This window comes from Balaenoptera physalus (genome assembly GCF_965194825.1).
Source record: "Balaenoptera physalus genome assembly, chromosome: 4".
NCBI classification, from domain to species: domain Eukaryota; kingdom Metazoa; phylum Chordata; class Mammalia; order Artiodactyla; family Balaenopteridae; genus Balaenoptera; species Balaenoptera physalus.
This window is the reverse complement of record NC_138891.1, coordinates 91,118,856-91,135,352: the sequence shown is the minus strand read 5'-3', so window position 1 is coordinate 91,135,352 and position 16,497 is coordinate 91,118,856. Positions and strand designations below refer to the sequence as shown.

Genomic DNA, 16,497 nt, shown 5'->3' with positions numbered 1-16,497 from the left:
TAAAGGAGTTCCTGAGAAATGAATGGTGTTCTTATGAAGCAGAATGTATTAATCCTAAATTCTATTGCTCTCTTCTAAATTCTTTATTATTTATGGCCTATTTAAGATCATGAATGGTTGTTAACAAAATGTTAACCCATATAACTAGTGGTCTACTACTTCCTGTCTACATTTGAAGAACCTCTGCTAAAATTCAGACCTCAATCATTACAGAACATGAGCATTAACTTAACTAAAGGTCTAAACAACTGATACTTGGCACTCTATTCAAAAGCTTTTCTTCCCTAGAAACAATGAAATAAAATATATTCCAGAAAATGGAAGTCTAGGAGAATTAAGGGAAATGAATCCAACGGTGAAAATGAACAAAAAGTTCAGCAACACACATACCACAAATTCTTCATCCACTTTATTTAATGTTAATTCTGCATCATCTTCTGCAACAGTTTCTTCTTCTAATTCTTCCACTGGGTATGTTGGTCTAAAATAATAAAGCTTAACATGAGATAAGAGTAAAAAACAAAACATTTCAGCAGAGCAAAAAGGTATAATGTGAATATTAAGGATCCCCCCGCTACACAAGTTCTGGTCCTTTTTCACCTGCCCCTTTTTCCAGAATCACTGTTAAATGTTTCACGTATCCTTCCTGAAACCTTCCACGTAAAGAAGCAAAAATGTTTACCTCCAAGTTTGAAGAATCAAGTACATAAATGGGATGATACCACGCATACTGTTAGCCAACCTACTTTCTTTACTTACTAATATACCACACTTAAGTACATATACAGTTGACTCTTGAACAACATGGGTTTGAATTGTGTGGGTCTACTTACAGAGATTTTTTTCAATAGTAAATACTACACTGCTACACGTTTTCTGGTAGATTGAATCTGCAGATGCGGAACTGCGGATTTGGAGCGACGGCTTATAAGGAAGGCCTACTACGAGCTATACACGGATTTTCCACAGCCTTAAGCTCCGCATCGTTCAAAGGTCAAGTGTACAACTTCCCCCCGCTGCCCCCAACACACCTGCACTGTATTCCACTGAACCATAAGTCATATGACTAGCAATCTCTGGCTGAAAATTGACGTTGTTTCTAGTTTCTTTACTAGACAGTACTGAAAAGATCATCCTTATACATTTATCGTTTATGTATATCATTTAAAATAAATTTGTACAAGTATAAGGGCTGGGTCGACAACTTTGTACATTTTATTGTTTTGCTCGATATTGCTAAAACCAGCTTCCAAAACGTTACCCTAATTTACACTCCCAACAACAGGGACTCTGTTTCCATACGTTCGCCAATATGGTAAACATCTGCCAATATGGTATACAAACTTTAATCTTTGCCAATCATCTAAGTGAAAAAACCTCACTCTTGTTTTAACTGCATTTCTTTCACATGAGAGCGGTTGAATACCTCTTCATGTTTCAATTGGTTATGTGTGTTTTTCAGTGAAATGCATATTTATGCCCTCTGTCCTTGTGTATGTATATTAAGAAAATTAATGCTTTGCCTAACTGTGTTAAGAATATTTTTCCTATTTATTTCTTATACTTTTAGCTATTCAGGACTGTTACAGTTCTTACTGCATAGACTTAGCAACATTTTCTTGCATGGGTCCTAGCTTTAACATCATATACATAAGGCTTTTGCATCACATGACACGTCCCACACCCCTTTGGTCTTTCAGCACTCCTATAGTTTCATTTTTCACATTTACATCTTTGATCAATCTGAAATTTATTTTTTTAAATTTTTTTAATGTATTTATTTATTTATTTTTGGCTGCATTGGGTCTTCGTTGTTGCGTGCGGGCTTTCTCTAGTTGTGGTGAGCGGGGGCTACTCTTTGTTGCAGCGTGCAGACTTCTCATTGCAGTGGCTTCTCTTGTTTCAGAGCACAGGCTCTAGGCATGTGGGCTTCAGTAGTTGTGGCTTGCAGGCTGCAGAGCACAGGCTCAGTAGTTGTGGCACATGGGCTTAGTTGTTCCATGGCATGTGGGATCTTCCCGGACCAGGGCTCAAACCTGTGTCCCCTGCACTGGCAGGCAGATTCTTAACCACTGCGCCACCAGGGAAGTCCTGAAATTTATTTTGATAGAAGTAATAAGAAGGACTTCAGCTTTGTTCTTATTTCCAAAATCTAATCAGTGGTCCTAACACTAAGTATTGAACACTCATTTCTCCATCAAGATTAATGACACACATTTCCCATACTGAAAATACTCAAAAGTATTTGGGGACTTCCCTGGTGGTCCAGTGGTAAAGAATCCGCCTTCCAATGCAGGCGATGAGGGTTCGATCTCTGGTCAGGGAGCTAAGATCCCAAATGCCGCGGGGCAACTAAGCCCGCGTGCCACAACTGCTGAGCTCGCGTGCCTCAACTAGAGCCCGTGGGCCGCAAACTACAGAGCTCACGCGCTCTGGACCCTGTGTGCCACAACTACAGAGCCCACGCGCCCTGGAACCTGTGTGCCACAACTAGTGAAGAGAAAAAACCCGCACACCACAACTAGAGAGAAGCCCGCATGCCACAAAGAAAGATCCTGCATGCCTCAATGAAGATCCCGTGTGCCGCAACTAAGACCCAATGAAGCAAAAATAAAAAAAATAAATAAAATAAATAAATCTTTACAAAGAAAGTATTTGCATTTATTCCTGGAAAGTTATTTTAAAAATCCATACCTCAGATAGGTTAACAAAATACAAAAATCGACATTTAATACTAAGGAAGTAAAGTACTTCCAAATCAATCTTCTTAAAGAATAATTTCCTTTTTGAACTAGAAAATATCTTAAAGGCAATGTTTTCCTAGGATTTCTATGTTTTCTAGGGTTTGTTTTAGCATATTTAGATATATAAAATAAGCATCTATAAACACGTAACTTCTACGTCACTTACATATCACATAGTTGATATATTCTCTAATCCCTATTTTCAATGTTTCCCCCTGCTTTCCCCCCATGTATATACGGTCCCTATAAATTATCCAAATCACAATGCGTGGCCAAGAATAAGATATGCTAAGAAACAAAGGAAGTACCAAATTAAATAGTGGTTAAGATACCAATAATTTCTGGTGAATTTAGAATTCATTAGGCAATAGATTTAATAATTTTTAAAAAATGCCAAATGCAGGATATCCCATAACTTTTCATGGAATCTAATAAAGAAGTAATGTAGATTATGTACTCATTCTTCACACTGCACTAAGTAGTACTGTTTGGGTTGGAGCGTATGAAATTACCACTTTTTTTAGTTCAAAAATAGATGAATATCGGTAATTTCATATGATTCAACCTGATGATAACCTAAGTCAAGTAAGTTTTTAAAAGTATTCATTAATAGAGAGTAGATAACTTTCCTGAGAGAATGTAACTGAATATACATTAAAATATACAAACAATATATACACCTTTCCAAGAAGTTAGTTCTAATCCAAAATCACTGCTTGCTCATGTTTTTACCTGAATAATGCCTTCCACAGTCTCTAACCTATCAATAATCCCAATCTCCAAAGGACCAAATTGATATATTTTCTAATTATAACCTATACAAATTGACAGTTTCTTAATATTTTATTCCCTTATCCATGTGGTCAACATTTATTGAGTATCTATGATACATCAAATGCTATGTTAACTGCCATAGAGTACATACAAAGATTTTATAATTTCTAGCAAGAAAGTCAGACCTGTAAACAAATGACTTTAATACCATGGTATAGATACAACAATAGAAATATAAACAAATCACAGGTCAGAGAAAGAAGCAATGAACAATGCCTAACAGAGTGTCAGGTGGCTTCTTCAGTATTATTCTTGCCCAGTCACTATAAACAAAGGAGAAAATCCCACTTAAAATACTATATTAATTTCCATTTTTTTCCTTAAATCTGTAGCTATCATTTACCCCCAAGTATATACTATCTTTGGTTGTATAAATAAATATATGCAAAGAAACTTCTAAAAAATTTCCTAAATTGACCAGGATATACAGTTACAGTTAAATCTTTAATAATTATATATCTGAACTGGGAAGGGGCACAATATCAGAACTGGTTTTGAAGATACCAGATATTCCAATTTTGTCTATACTAACTTTTCTAATTAAGTGTGGCATTTTCAGTTTAGAACAGTCAAGAAGAAATACTTCCTATCAGTTCAATTAAATAGCTCTGAACCCTTAGAAGAAAAAGCTACGCACATAAAATTACTGTTGCCAGGTTGGGTAATTTTTACCTTTTCCAAGTGAAACCAATATATTTTAATGCTTCTTCGGCTAAACAGTCAAGAACATAGCATACATGCGCTCCATAACCCGATTTTAATTTTGAAGGAGGAAAATCTGCAGTTCTCCCCTGAAATACAAAAAAGATAAACTGGGTATAACTTGTTATTTATATTGCAAATGTCAAAATATTTTAAGCAAAGTACTGCTGAATAAATGTATCACTTCTCTATTCTTCAAATATGATTTAAAATAACTAATTACATTGCTTCTTAAAAATCCATCTCTTTAGTCTTTTTTTTTAATCCATTGGTACAGAAATACTAAAGGAAAATGAAGATGTTTTACTGTCAAAAGTATCAAATTAAAAGGCAATAACCTCATGACAGCAGAACAAATAATTGATCTTGTTAGGGTGAAAATTCAGTATAACCACTAGGTTGGTATCATATCATTAAACAACCATGCAAAGGATGAAGTGATTCACTTGTCAAAAATCAATAACATGTGTGCCAAAAATTCTTACTGCTTGTCCCCAGGAAAAGTCAGAAAAGTACAACTGCTATCATGGTCTATTAAATCAAAGTTCCCTTTCAAAATACAGTGTTTCAGCTTCCTAGTTTTTAGTCATTTTTTAGAAGGAGAACTAAGTATCCATAAATTTATCTCAGAGACATATCAAGATTAAGAAAAATATTATTACTTTGGGCTATAATGTGTGTACACTAAACATGTTTAGAAGTGGCATTAATGTTATAATATCAACCATTCTGAGAGGATTTTACCTGAAAAATAAATCTAGATATAATTATATATATACATATATACACATATATATGCATGTGTGTATATATAGTTATTCAAAGAGAATTCTTCTAAAAGGCTAGCATTTACGTGGCTGTATTATCAATATTAAAAATGTCCTAACTTGAGAAAATGCAGAAAGAAGAGAGTTGTTTACACTTACGAATGATCGAAGTTCAGATAATATGTTAGAGATTGTTGCATTAGGGTCATCATATTCTTGAGGTTGCTCAAAGGGGCGTCCTGCTTTATTAATCAACCAAGCAGCAAGAGTGCAAAACATGTAGAACTGTTCCCCAGGATTGGTAGGCAGTGCAAAATAGTGTCTGTTTCAAAAGAAGGGGGGAGGGTAGAATATGAAATATTTCAAACAAGTCCAAAGTAGCTAAAGGAGCTAAATCCAAAATTGCCAAAGGATTTTTTTTCCAAATGGCTTTAACAACAAAACACATTGATAATTCACTCTTTGAAGTTTCTAGTAATCTACAACACTCACATTAAAGTTTTTAATCAACAGGATAAGGGCAATTACTACTGGACACAAAATATTAGATCAAAGACTTTACATCCAGAAAGTGCAGGTCATGTTAAAAAACCGAGCATGTAGAATTTTGGCCAAAATCATTTATGTGTCAGGAATAATTAATAAGAGAGTACTTCCAGAAAATGGTCATTTGGAATTAAGAGATGCTCAGAGTTTAAAAAAAGACCTTAATGATTATTCACTATGCATTTTTACATTTTTTACAATGTCACTGTTATCTTTGCTTACTGTTTCTAACCTATCCTCTAGGTTAAACAGTTGTTCTCATCTTGGCTGCATACTGAATCACTTGAGGAGCTTGTCAAACTATTGCTACCTTACTACACATTGCTTCTTCCCTCTCAGATTAAATCAGAACTTCTGGGAGTGAAGCCCCAGTATGCGCATGTTTCAAAAGTTTCCTAGGTGGTTCTAAGGTGCAGCCAGGAGTAAGAACCACTGCGTTTGTATCACATCCCCAGTCTAACAAACATTTGTTGGCTTTAGGTTAAATCCCCTAGCCTACTAAAAATAGCCCTATGAGGGTCAACATGATTTGTGCCTAAACATATCAGGAATAAAACCTGCTAGCAACAGCATTTGTCAGTTTGATCAAAGATCTTATTTTGCTTTTATGTGTAGCTATCACTATTGTGTTTACATTTGGATTTATAGATATTATAACTATTTTTCATAAGAATCAGCAGTCTACTCCTTTCTGTTTCCAAAACTTTTTCCTGCAGGGTAAGTGTAAATGTTCTGAAAGATAACAGAAAGCTGGGAAGAAAAAAAGGCCATGAAGTCCTTCCAGGTAGGTATCAATATATGTTCACACACTACTAACGACTCATCTTTTCCGTATCAGCTGATAACAACTCTAAGACAGACGAATGGATACTGATAAATACTGTAGACCTAGGACAGTGGTTCTCAAACTTTAGCAGGCATCAGAATCACCTGGAAGGCTTGTTAAAACACAGACTTCTGGGCCCCACTCCTAGGATTTCTGATACACTAGACCAGGGAAAGGGCCTGCACTTCTAATAAGTTCCCAGGTGATACTGATTCTGCTGGTCTGTTGACTGCACTTTGAGAACCATTAAACTAGGATATTTCCATGCAAATCCATGACTCAAAGTACCCTGCTGAACTCCTGAGGAAATAGTATAGAGATTATATCAATAGAACCTTAAGGCCTTTCTTTTAGTTTGAAAAATATACTTGGAGGAAAAAAAACACATTTTTATTAACATAGAAGTTGTTGGTTGTTTATATTATCCTATTCATTTAAGTAATAACTTCCAATCCTACAATTTCTATCATGAATCAAGCAACAATGATTCTTCCTCTAACTTTTCTCCTATTATGGACTGGCTTAGCAATATGGGCAGTTTACATGAAGCCTACATATTTTCTAATGTGAGTTATTGGAAGAGAGCAAGAAATGAGATCCAAACTGTCAAGGGAAATTATTTGAGACTAGCTGTAGCCTTTAAGAAAAAGTACTACAAAGTCTTGATCTAAAATAAACACAAAAAATTAAGTAAGTACTAACGTGAAGGAAAGCTACAAAACTTATTTATGAGGCTATCACTAAGCTACACTGACTGGAAGAGAAAGTTCTAGCTGTCCACTATCCTCAGTAACTAATGCCAGTGGCTTCAGGATATGATGGACTTATTCCCCGCCAGAACAGGGCAGGCCTCTGCGTTCTATGAGAGAGAGACAATTCCAATAATCGTCATTTCATTTGCCTTTTTCACTTCTCAGTTTCCGAGAATACTGTTACTGCAAAGGCAGAAGTCTTTTAAACCACAGCAATTAGTGAACAAGTTTACTAACTGCATATAAAGTGCTCAGCAAGGTCTAGGTACCCACAGTTACAAGTTGTAGGGACAGGCTCTCAAAGAGGAAAACAAAAACTAGAGATAGAGCTAAATTGCTAATGGCATTCATCTTTCGGGATGAGATTATGAGTGATTGCAGTACTATTTTTACACATTTTCTTGTGTTTTCTGAGTTTTCTATGAGGTTGTTTTATTACGTTTATAATCAGAAAAAAAAAAATTGTGTTTTATGGAGCTGCGTGTGTGCTCTAGGCAAGCTGTCTTCCAATCCTATCTGTAGTTCCAAAACTTTACTCTCCCTACAAAAATACGAAGTCTAAGCTCCGTGAGTAGTCCGGCCCTCCGTCGCCAAGTTTGGGGTGAAGTGCCCTTTCCTGCGTAGGAAGACGGAGGCAAGTGATCGCTAACTCGCGCTTGGCGTTCCCCCGAAGGCCGGAGGAAGGCATCTCCCCAGAGCCCAGCCGGTATCCAGGCGCTCGGGGGACGAGGGCACCCACCTGGACGGGGGCTTCAGGTTGTTTTTCCGGAGGAGATCCTCCTCATAGCGGAGCAACTTAAGCTTCTCCACCAGGTCCTCCATCACCACGAACATGTGGTAGGCCGCGCCGGGGCCCCGCTCCACGACCGCCTCCCCTGCCCCTTCACCGCGGGACCGAGACACCCCATCCTCCAAACCCGACGGCGTGACCACTGCCGCTGCCATCGCGGAACAGACAGAAAGAGCCCAGCGTCAGCGCCGGCCCACAGACCTCCGCGGCCTGCGCTGGCGCAGCCAGGACCTCCGCGGCCGGTTACCAGGCGACCGCCGGACAACCCATCACCAGGGAAACTAGACTCCGCCTCCTTCCCGCCTAGTCTCTTCTAAATTCCCTCCAACCAGGGCGGGCACCCTGGATGACGTCATGTGTTCCCCCCCCGCCCCTTCCCCGCCTCTAGGAAGGCGGTGGCTGGGAGACAGCCCCGCCCGTGGGGGCGTGGCTTTCTCCTACTCACGTTAGGCCACGCCTCCTCCCGCTGCAATTTAAACACAGAGGAGGGTTCGCGGGCGTTTTCGCTGTGCTCTGTTGGTGGTCCTTAGCAGGCTTTAGGGGGCTTGGGCTGTTGGTTGCCAAGGGCCCCCGAGTCGGAGTGTGAGTCAGCTGGTAGCAGTTAAAAAGAGTAAAGGGAGACGTGCAGTACTGAAGACTACGCTAGCCTGATGGTATCTTTTTTACTTTTCTTTTCAAAACTGAAAGTTTTTCACAGTTGTAAAGAGTCGATATCATAGGTTTCCCCTTACCTCAGGAGCTTTCCAACGAGAATTTTCATTAATCTTTCTCTCATTCGGGAATGCTGTGTTTAACAATATATTGTAAGATTTGAAGTATTATAATTCTCCGCTGTTACTCCAGGGCTGGGAAAAGTTGTTGGTTGGGAGGGGGTGGGGAAGAAGAAAGGCTGAGGATAAGCAGAAAGGAGGCATGAGGAAGGATTTGTTCTACCTCAGAAATAAGAACTCTAAACTCACATCCTGCTGCTTAATCTGTTTCAAGCCCATTACACGTAGTATAAAGTTTGGGGGTTCCTTGTTAAAAATCAACAAAATAAAGGAGATAATCTTGAAAGGAATTTCCCTGCGCGATAACTCTTAAGTGTGGCTAAAGACAGAGTGTTAACTACTGTACTGCGCAGCTGTTGACCTGGAAAATACAAGAAAGGGCGTAATTGACCACAGCTTTACAGTTGTCAAAAAGAGTTTGTGTATCAAGCAGATTTCCTACCAGCTACATAAAAAATGAGGTAAGTGGTGGATGCTGGAGGTTTCCTGGGAGAAGAAAACGTATGGCAAGAGGTTGAATGTATGTTTGTATTTATGTGATTTTTGATCTCTGATCTCCTGTATCTGCTACTAGAGAACATAGAAGAGGCCCATTTTTTGACAGAACTGAAGTTTAAAATTTATTTGTAGTATCTTTTTGTTAGAAAAATGGGCAGAACACTTCTCATTTTAATATCAGTCTAGACCTAACTTGCTTTTGATACCAATAAAGGATCAAAGTGAAAAACCAGAAAGGCAAATACCTTTTTCTATTTACCAAAGAAAAAGAATATGTAAAATGACTAATTTATGTAGAAAATAACCCAAAGGGGAAGACCACTGAAAATTTTTTGAGATAAATGTCATCGTTTGCCTACTGCAGGTCATTAACAGCTGCTTTCAATAAAAACGAGTGGGAAATTTGGATTTGATTCTGCACCACTGCCGAATTGTTGTTTTTCTTTGCCTCCTTAGAACGGTGTTTCTCCCCCATACATACCAACAGCAACCACCATACCTGTGGGTAAAGGGTACTGTGGTATGTCTGTATAACTTTCAGAGAACAAGATAGATGCATAGCTTTTTAGGATTGGAAAAAAAAAAAGTATAAGCTCAGTTATATGCTTTGAGGTCCTTGATTAATCAACAAGTAACCTGTGGCTTTTTAGATGACTCAGATCAGTGTCAGCCTTTACAGGTAAATTGATTATAACCAAGGAGATGTTCACTTGAAAGCAGGCTGCCTACGTTAGATATTCTGACATTTTCAGAAAGTTATATATAACACTAAGAATGAAATAGTCAAACATTGTTTTTTGGCTGACGAGAAATCCTCCAACAACATATGTATTTTGATTGGGGGGAGAAAACACCTTTCCCAGAACCTACCCATTTCCTTCCCAGGTACAATACTGACGCAGCCTAGCTTGAAATCAGTATGAATAATTATTTTCCCCTTTAATTGTGTGAAGAAGAAAAGATGAAATTAAAATATAAACTGTCCCCCAGTAACTGGCACAGAAAAAAATGAAAGAAACAAAGGAAAAACCAACTGTTCAACACTGCATATTTTCTCACAGGAAAAAAAGATGGGAAAGAACACTGAAATGTCATTTTATTTTTATAAGACCTAGGGATTATTTTTGCTGAATTTTTGTTTACCCATAACAGTTTAACACTTCAAGAGGTCTTTTGCCTGATGGAAGTAGTTTCCTTCACGTGTGTGAGAGTACACACTCAAATCCTCTTCCAGCTTCCTCAGCCACCCAGGAGTTTTGGGGTACAGTTGTGTTAGTATTTTGGCAGGACTTGCTCACTGGTTGACTAAGGAGTTAAATAAGAGCTTGAAGAGAATGGAATGTTGAGGCATGTGTATACTTCCAAGAATCTTAAAGATTTATCCCTTAAAGATTGATCCCAACATCAAATGTGTTGACCACAATTGATAGCCAGGCTTCTAACTCTTTTATCTCTTGCAAACTATCTGTGAAATGATAGGAGGTAGTTTTTAAGGCCCTTAAGATATTTCTGTGAATGGGTTAATCTCTGAAAACTAAAGAGCATCCCAATCAAAAGTGATTTAAGCTAAATAGATTTCCCTGAAAGATGCTGAGCAAGGCTAGGGGTGAAAAGGAGGCAGGTTCAAAGATGGAGGAAGGCTTTCCAGCTGCATCTCCTAATATAAGAAGTCCTCCAGGAAGACTGGGCAGACTTAAAGAACAAAGCTGCTTTGTGTTATAAATGGTCTAGTACCACCCATTTGGGATGTTAAAAAACTTAGAAAACCACTAACTGAATAAAATTTCCTTAACCTGATAGAAAGTATTGGCCACAAATCTAGAAAAAATGTTTAAATGTGAAGCATTAGAGGCAAAGCTTTTTAAAGTCAAGAACAAAGTGAAGACATCCACTCTTCAAAACTGTGCTAGAGATCAGAGCCAGTACAATGAGACAAAAAATTAGTAAGTATTGCAGAAGAAAAAACTGTTCCAGGTAATATGATTAAGTGAAAAATCCAAGAGAATGTACAGACAAGCTATTAAGACAGTTCAGCAAGTTTGCCATATATAAGATCCAAACTAAAGAAAAATTATGTAAAAACCAAAAACCTCAAAAACAAACCATATATAACACCCAGGAATAAGTCTATCATTATGGTTACAGAGAAATTGTTAAAGTCATGGAAAATCCAAATAGGGATACAATATTCATCAATGAGAAAAGTCAGTTATCCTTACCTAATCCATAAACTCAGTACAATTTCAAGTAAAATTCCAAGAGGGCCTCCATTGAAATTCATGTAAGAGTAAATTTAAAGAAGCGAGAGAAAGGAATCATATCAGATAGTAAGTTCCCTAATAAAAGTATAACTTAAAATAATGGCATCACAGGAATAAATAGAAAATAGCCTGGAACCAGGTGAGAGTTTACATGGAAACTCAGTATATGACAAAGTTGGTGTTACCAACTAGTGGAGAAAGATGAACTTTCAATAAATGCTGTTGATGCTATGGGTTATCCATATGGAAACAAAATTACATCTCTGAATTCCAGCACATAAATTCCATATGGATTGAAGACATAAATGTGAAATACTTGTAGGATGGTTAGAAGGAAGCAAAAGAGAGTATCTTCAATCTCAGTGTAAGGAAGGGTTTCTTGAAGGAAATAAAGAACAAATTTTAAAGAAAAGAGAAACTCATCAAAATTTAAGAAATTAAAGACAAATGAGGACTCTATAAACCATGAAGAAAGGAGATACTTGTGACCTATTTAATGTCAATGGATTAATTTCCAGGATACACAAAGATGATAGATCACTGTAAGGCCTCTGTGCCGTGTTGGAGGGTTTTAGATGCATTCTTCTAGGTCAGGATTTCTTGGCCTTAGCACTACTGACATTTTAGGCTGGATAATTCTTTGTTGTTGGGGGCTATGCTGTGCATTGTAGGATTTTAACGGCATCCCTGGCCTCTACCCGCTAGATGCCTGTAGCACCCACCCATACTTGTAACAGCCAAAAATGTCTCTAGACATTGGCAGCTGGCCCCTGGGTGACAATATCCCCTCTGGTTGAGAAGCACTGCTCTAGAGACATGGGTTGAAATAGCTAATGCCTATGTAAAAACCAGGAATGTCAAGGTAAATGAGTGACTGAGCGATGCGTGTATGTGGTATGGGGAGGGACTGTGGTGACCTAGAAAACTCATGAACCATCTCAAGGAGGGGACATTTTTGTCATGCAGGAATTCAGCTCAATTTTGCTATGTTTTATGATTTTGCAAGGATCTGAGCTTGGATTTGTATGTCATTGTGAGATCCTAATGACTTTGAGGGTGACCTTTCTAACCCAGAAAATACTATTTCAGGGGCTACTTTAGTTGTTAAATGTATTTGATTTATTAATGCATTGAAGTTCAAAATGAGAAGCCTTATTCTTTTATTTTGATATTCAAATCTTATTCAATTTGTAAATATAGTAAATTTGTTACAGTGGAGTTTAATGAGGGGATTTACAACTTAAATTCCTATAGAGGTTTTAAACTGTTCATAAGCTTATTATATTGTTTTAATATTATCTGACAAACTATTCCAGATATTATAAAATCTCCTGATTCTAAAAGTAAAAAGTGAGAGAGGAGGGAAAGAAGTTCTATGAAATATTGCAGTACTGGTTGTAAAGGTAGATTTTAATGTAAAACCAAAAGTCTAAATCAGTTACTCAACTGTGTATTATAAATCGGAATCACAAGTCAGTCTGTTTCTCTAACAGGCTAAACTTTCAAACATTAGATACTTACGTATCAAATAGGCACACATTATTCTTTAACATAATTATACTACTGTAGGTTTGACTTTCATCATTACTTACCCACTTAGGAACTAATCATCATCCCAACCTTAACCTGTGAAATTTCCCATCCAATATACCAAGAGATTCCTGGGCCAGAGGTCCAGGAGATTATTGCCCAAAACACCAGTAGGACACACTCAGTCCTAACTTGCTGTAATAAACTCCCTAACTTAGAAAGGGAATTGAGTGGTTTTGTAACCCATTGCCCTGGATTTACTTTGTCTTTTAGTTCTTCTCTACTAAATGGAAGTCTTCTAATGCCTCCAAGATTATAGTTAACTGTTTCAGCTAACTTTGGCTCTCAAGGTAGATAAATGCCATCAAGTTGCATTGTATTTTATGTATATCAAGGCTTTTCTTTGCTCCATGGTCTCATTTTCTTGGAGGAGAAACAAAGTGCATGGATGAACTGAGTTCCATTTACTGCCTCTGTGTAGGTGATGGGGATGGTTATTGAAGGATTTCAAGTAGAGGCACGTGTGTTGTGGGAGGGGAAGTGGAAGATGATTAAATTTGCATCTTAGAGTGTTCTGGCAATATTGTAGAGAAGGGACTATGGGAAGATGAACATTGATTCAGAAGGCAATTCAAATAGTGAGATGAGAGATGCTCCTGAACTGGGATAAGAAGCAATTAGAATGGTGAGAAAGTGATAGATATTCGGAAGGAGATTCAACAGAACGTAGTAATGGGCACCATGATATGTTCTCTGGGGCATGAATGGCACCATAGGATGCCCCACTGTGGGGCAAGATGGCTGGTCTTTATACCCTTGTCTCCGTGGGTCATTGGCTGTGGGCTGTCCCAGACACCTCCGGGTGAGGTGGCCTCTATTGTCAAGGGTAATTTTCTGGAAAAGAATGCAGCTGTGAACACTGAGCCCCCAATATTCATAGCAACTGGGGAATGCATATATCAGCCTGGTGAAAAGGGATCTGGGCAGGCACTGGCAACTTTTACTACAATAGTTGACATTAAAATGCAACACCTCTGAATTTCTTATGTGGTTCTGAAGTAGTGAAGATGGTCTTAAGCTTTTTTTTTAAAGAGTCTGCTAAAGATTGATCAGCTGTAGTATATACTGTCAGATGGCAAAATAGGTTAACTCTGCAAATATTGAAACACTCATTCTAGTTTCTTGATAAAGAGTTCTATTCCATCATATACGTTAGTAACACTTAATTTGACACATATTGGGTACTAACAAGAAGGGTTGATCGGATTTTTCAGAGTTTTAAAGGTTAAATAGAAATAGGTTTACTCTTTAAGGTCTAGATTGAGAAGATTCAGTTTATTTACGGGACAGCATTTTTTCCCTCAAGGAAAAATTAAATTCAAGATGGAGAGTAAATAATAAATGTGACAAAATCTTTCTTAATGGGGGTCCCTAGAACCTAATAAAAGCAAAATCTGCTAGATGCCACACTTTGCATTGCAATACGCAGTACACCAGGATTTCTGATGGCCTGTTTTTCAAATGGTTATTGGCACCTTGTCTTGAGGTTTTGGAACCCATTGCTCAAACCATTACATGGTAATCAAACATTAAATCCAAACACCTTATGTTTATTCCTAGCTATTTAGTGGAGATGATTTCCTACTCCATACCTACATATTTTGCTTCATGAATAGAACAAGTAATCCATTCTGTCTTTGCATCTAGTGAGATTTTGACGAGAGAATTTTTTTCTTTCTTTCTGAAGGTGTGAAGGTGAAAGCCCAAACTAACAGATCCAGAGATCAGTATTTTGCTTTTGACAGCCGCAGAGTATTTTCTCAATTTTTTTTCACAGCAAATATTTGAGTACATATAATGCGCTAGGCACTCTGCTTGGGCATGGTGATACAAAGACTTATGGAGCCTGCTTTCTGTGCTCAGATAGCTCATACTCTTAACGTGGCATACATGTGTAAATTGGCAAGTGCAATCTAGGATATAGAAGAGTAGAGTGTATTTTGGAAGAAGGCTCTTCTTTTCTCATACTCCTCCACAAGACAGTTGGTTGTGCCTCCTCTGTACCCCCATGGCCTGTGATACTTTCTCTCTCTGGAGTCCCATTTTTCTCCCATGCTCTGAAGGGCTGCGAAGTTTTAGGGGAAATTGGTAGGCGAATTCATATGATTGAGGTAGATCTGTTGCCTGGAAAGCCAAACTTCAGAACAAAGGTGACGGGTCCTCTCCTTTGTGTCTAGTATGGGGGACAATGCCCTTTAGCCTTTTGCTTAAGGGTGCAGGGATGTATGAGCTGACTCTCTTTACCTAGGAACTTTAGCAAGGGGTCTGCCATTTAGAGTCAGGTATTTCCAGAATCTGGAGAAGAACATGCACCTATGTCCCATTCACTAAGAATTCGAATTGGAAAGTGTTTAAGTGCATTCCAAAGAACTCACCCCAATGTAGCCCTGAATCAAGAGCATAAACTAAAAATGTTTTTGACTTTCTAACAACTTATTTTCAGTATGTCTTTGTGCTTGATCTGCATGCCCAGTATACATTTCGAAAAATTGTAGCTACCGAGTTCAGAGGAAAACTCATAAACCCTGGATAAAACTTTTCTTCCTTCTCTGTAGTACCCCAAGGCAGAGTATGGATTTGTCACAGTAACCTTCTGGGAAAGAGTAGACAATTGTGATGGTACATAGACTGTGTGATTGTCTAAGCCCTCAGGAGGAAGGGGAGACCTTCCCCACAGCTCCCACATGGAGCAGGAGTTGCTGGTTTCCCAGAGAGCTGTGAAAAAAATGGCTAGCCATCTACCAGCCCATTCTTACCCTATTAATGTGAAAGATTTATACTTGGTCCATTTTCAAACTTCAAACTTTGAACAGACTTCCCCTTGCTTATTCTCATGCCTGTGAAGAAAAACTGTTTTTGTTTTTGTGGCTTTAAAATAAGATTTTCTCTCAGGTAGAACAACCCACCTCTAATTCTCTCAGTCCTTTTTTTTTTTTTTTATAATGATAAATTTGTTTCACCTGAAATTTTCCTTTATGATTCAGGAGGCTCTTTTTTTTAAAAATATTTATTTATTTATTTATTTATGGCTGTGTTGGGTCTTCGTTTCTGTGCGAGGGCTTTCTCTAGTTACGGCAAGTGGGGGCCACTCTTCATCGCGGTGCGCGGGCCTCTCACTATCGCAGCCTCTCTTGTTGCGGAGCACAGGCTCCAGACGCGCAGGCTCAGTAGTTGTGGCTCACGGGCCAAGTCGCTCCAAGGCATGTGGGATCCTCCCAGACCAGGGCTCAAACCCGTGTCCCCTGCATTGGCAGGCAGATTCTCAACCACTGTGCCACCAGGGAAGCCCTCTCTCAGTCTTCTTGACTATGATATATTCTTCTTCTTCCAGATGAACTCTAAAATTTATTTAATGTTAAAATATGTACTCTTAGGATATTTTTTGTAATATTAAGTTTATCATCCAGGGATATAGCA

General features: G+C 38.2%; 1 protein-coding gene across 2 annotated transcripts in view; it reads right to left on the bottom strand.

Moving 5' to 3' along the window:
* The window catches only part of IFT57 (intraflagellar transport 57), a 58,588-nt gene extending 50,337 nt beyond the window's left edge, over positions 1-8,251 (bottom strand). Inside the window, exons 1-4 of one of the 2 annotated variants that reach the window (XM_082460500.1) lie at positions 7,911-8,251; positions 5,207-5,369; positions 4,251-4,369; positions 391-481 (exon numbers count right to left, since the gene is read on the bottom strand). In XM_082460500.1, coding sequence (XP_082316626.1) covers positions 391-481; positions 4,251-4,369; positions 5,207-5,369; positions 7,911-8,116 — 579 coding nt within the window. In that variant the 5' untranslated portion in view covers positions 8,117-8,251. The remainder of the gene's footprint in view (positions 1-390; positions 482-4,250; positions 4,370-5,206; positions 5,370-7,910) is intronic. The other variant, XM_082460499.1, reaches the window with a different exon arrangement.
* Positions 8,252-16,497: the final 8,246 nt, after the last annotated feature.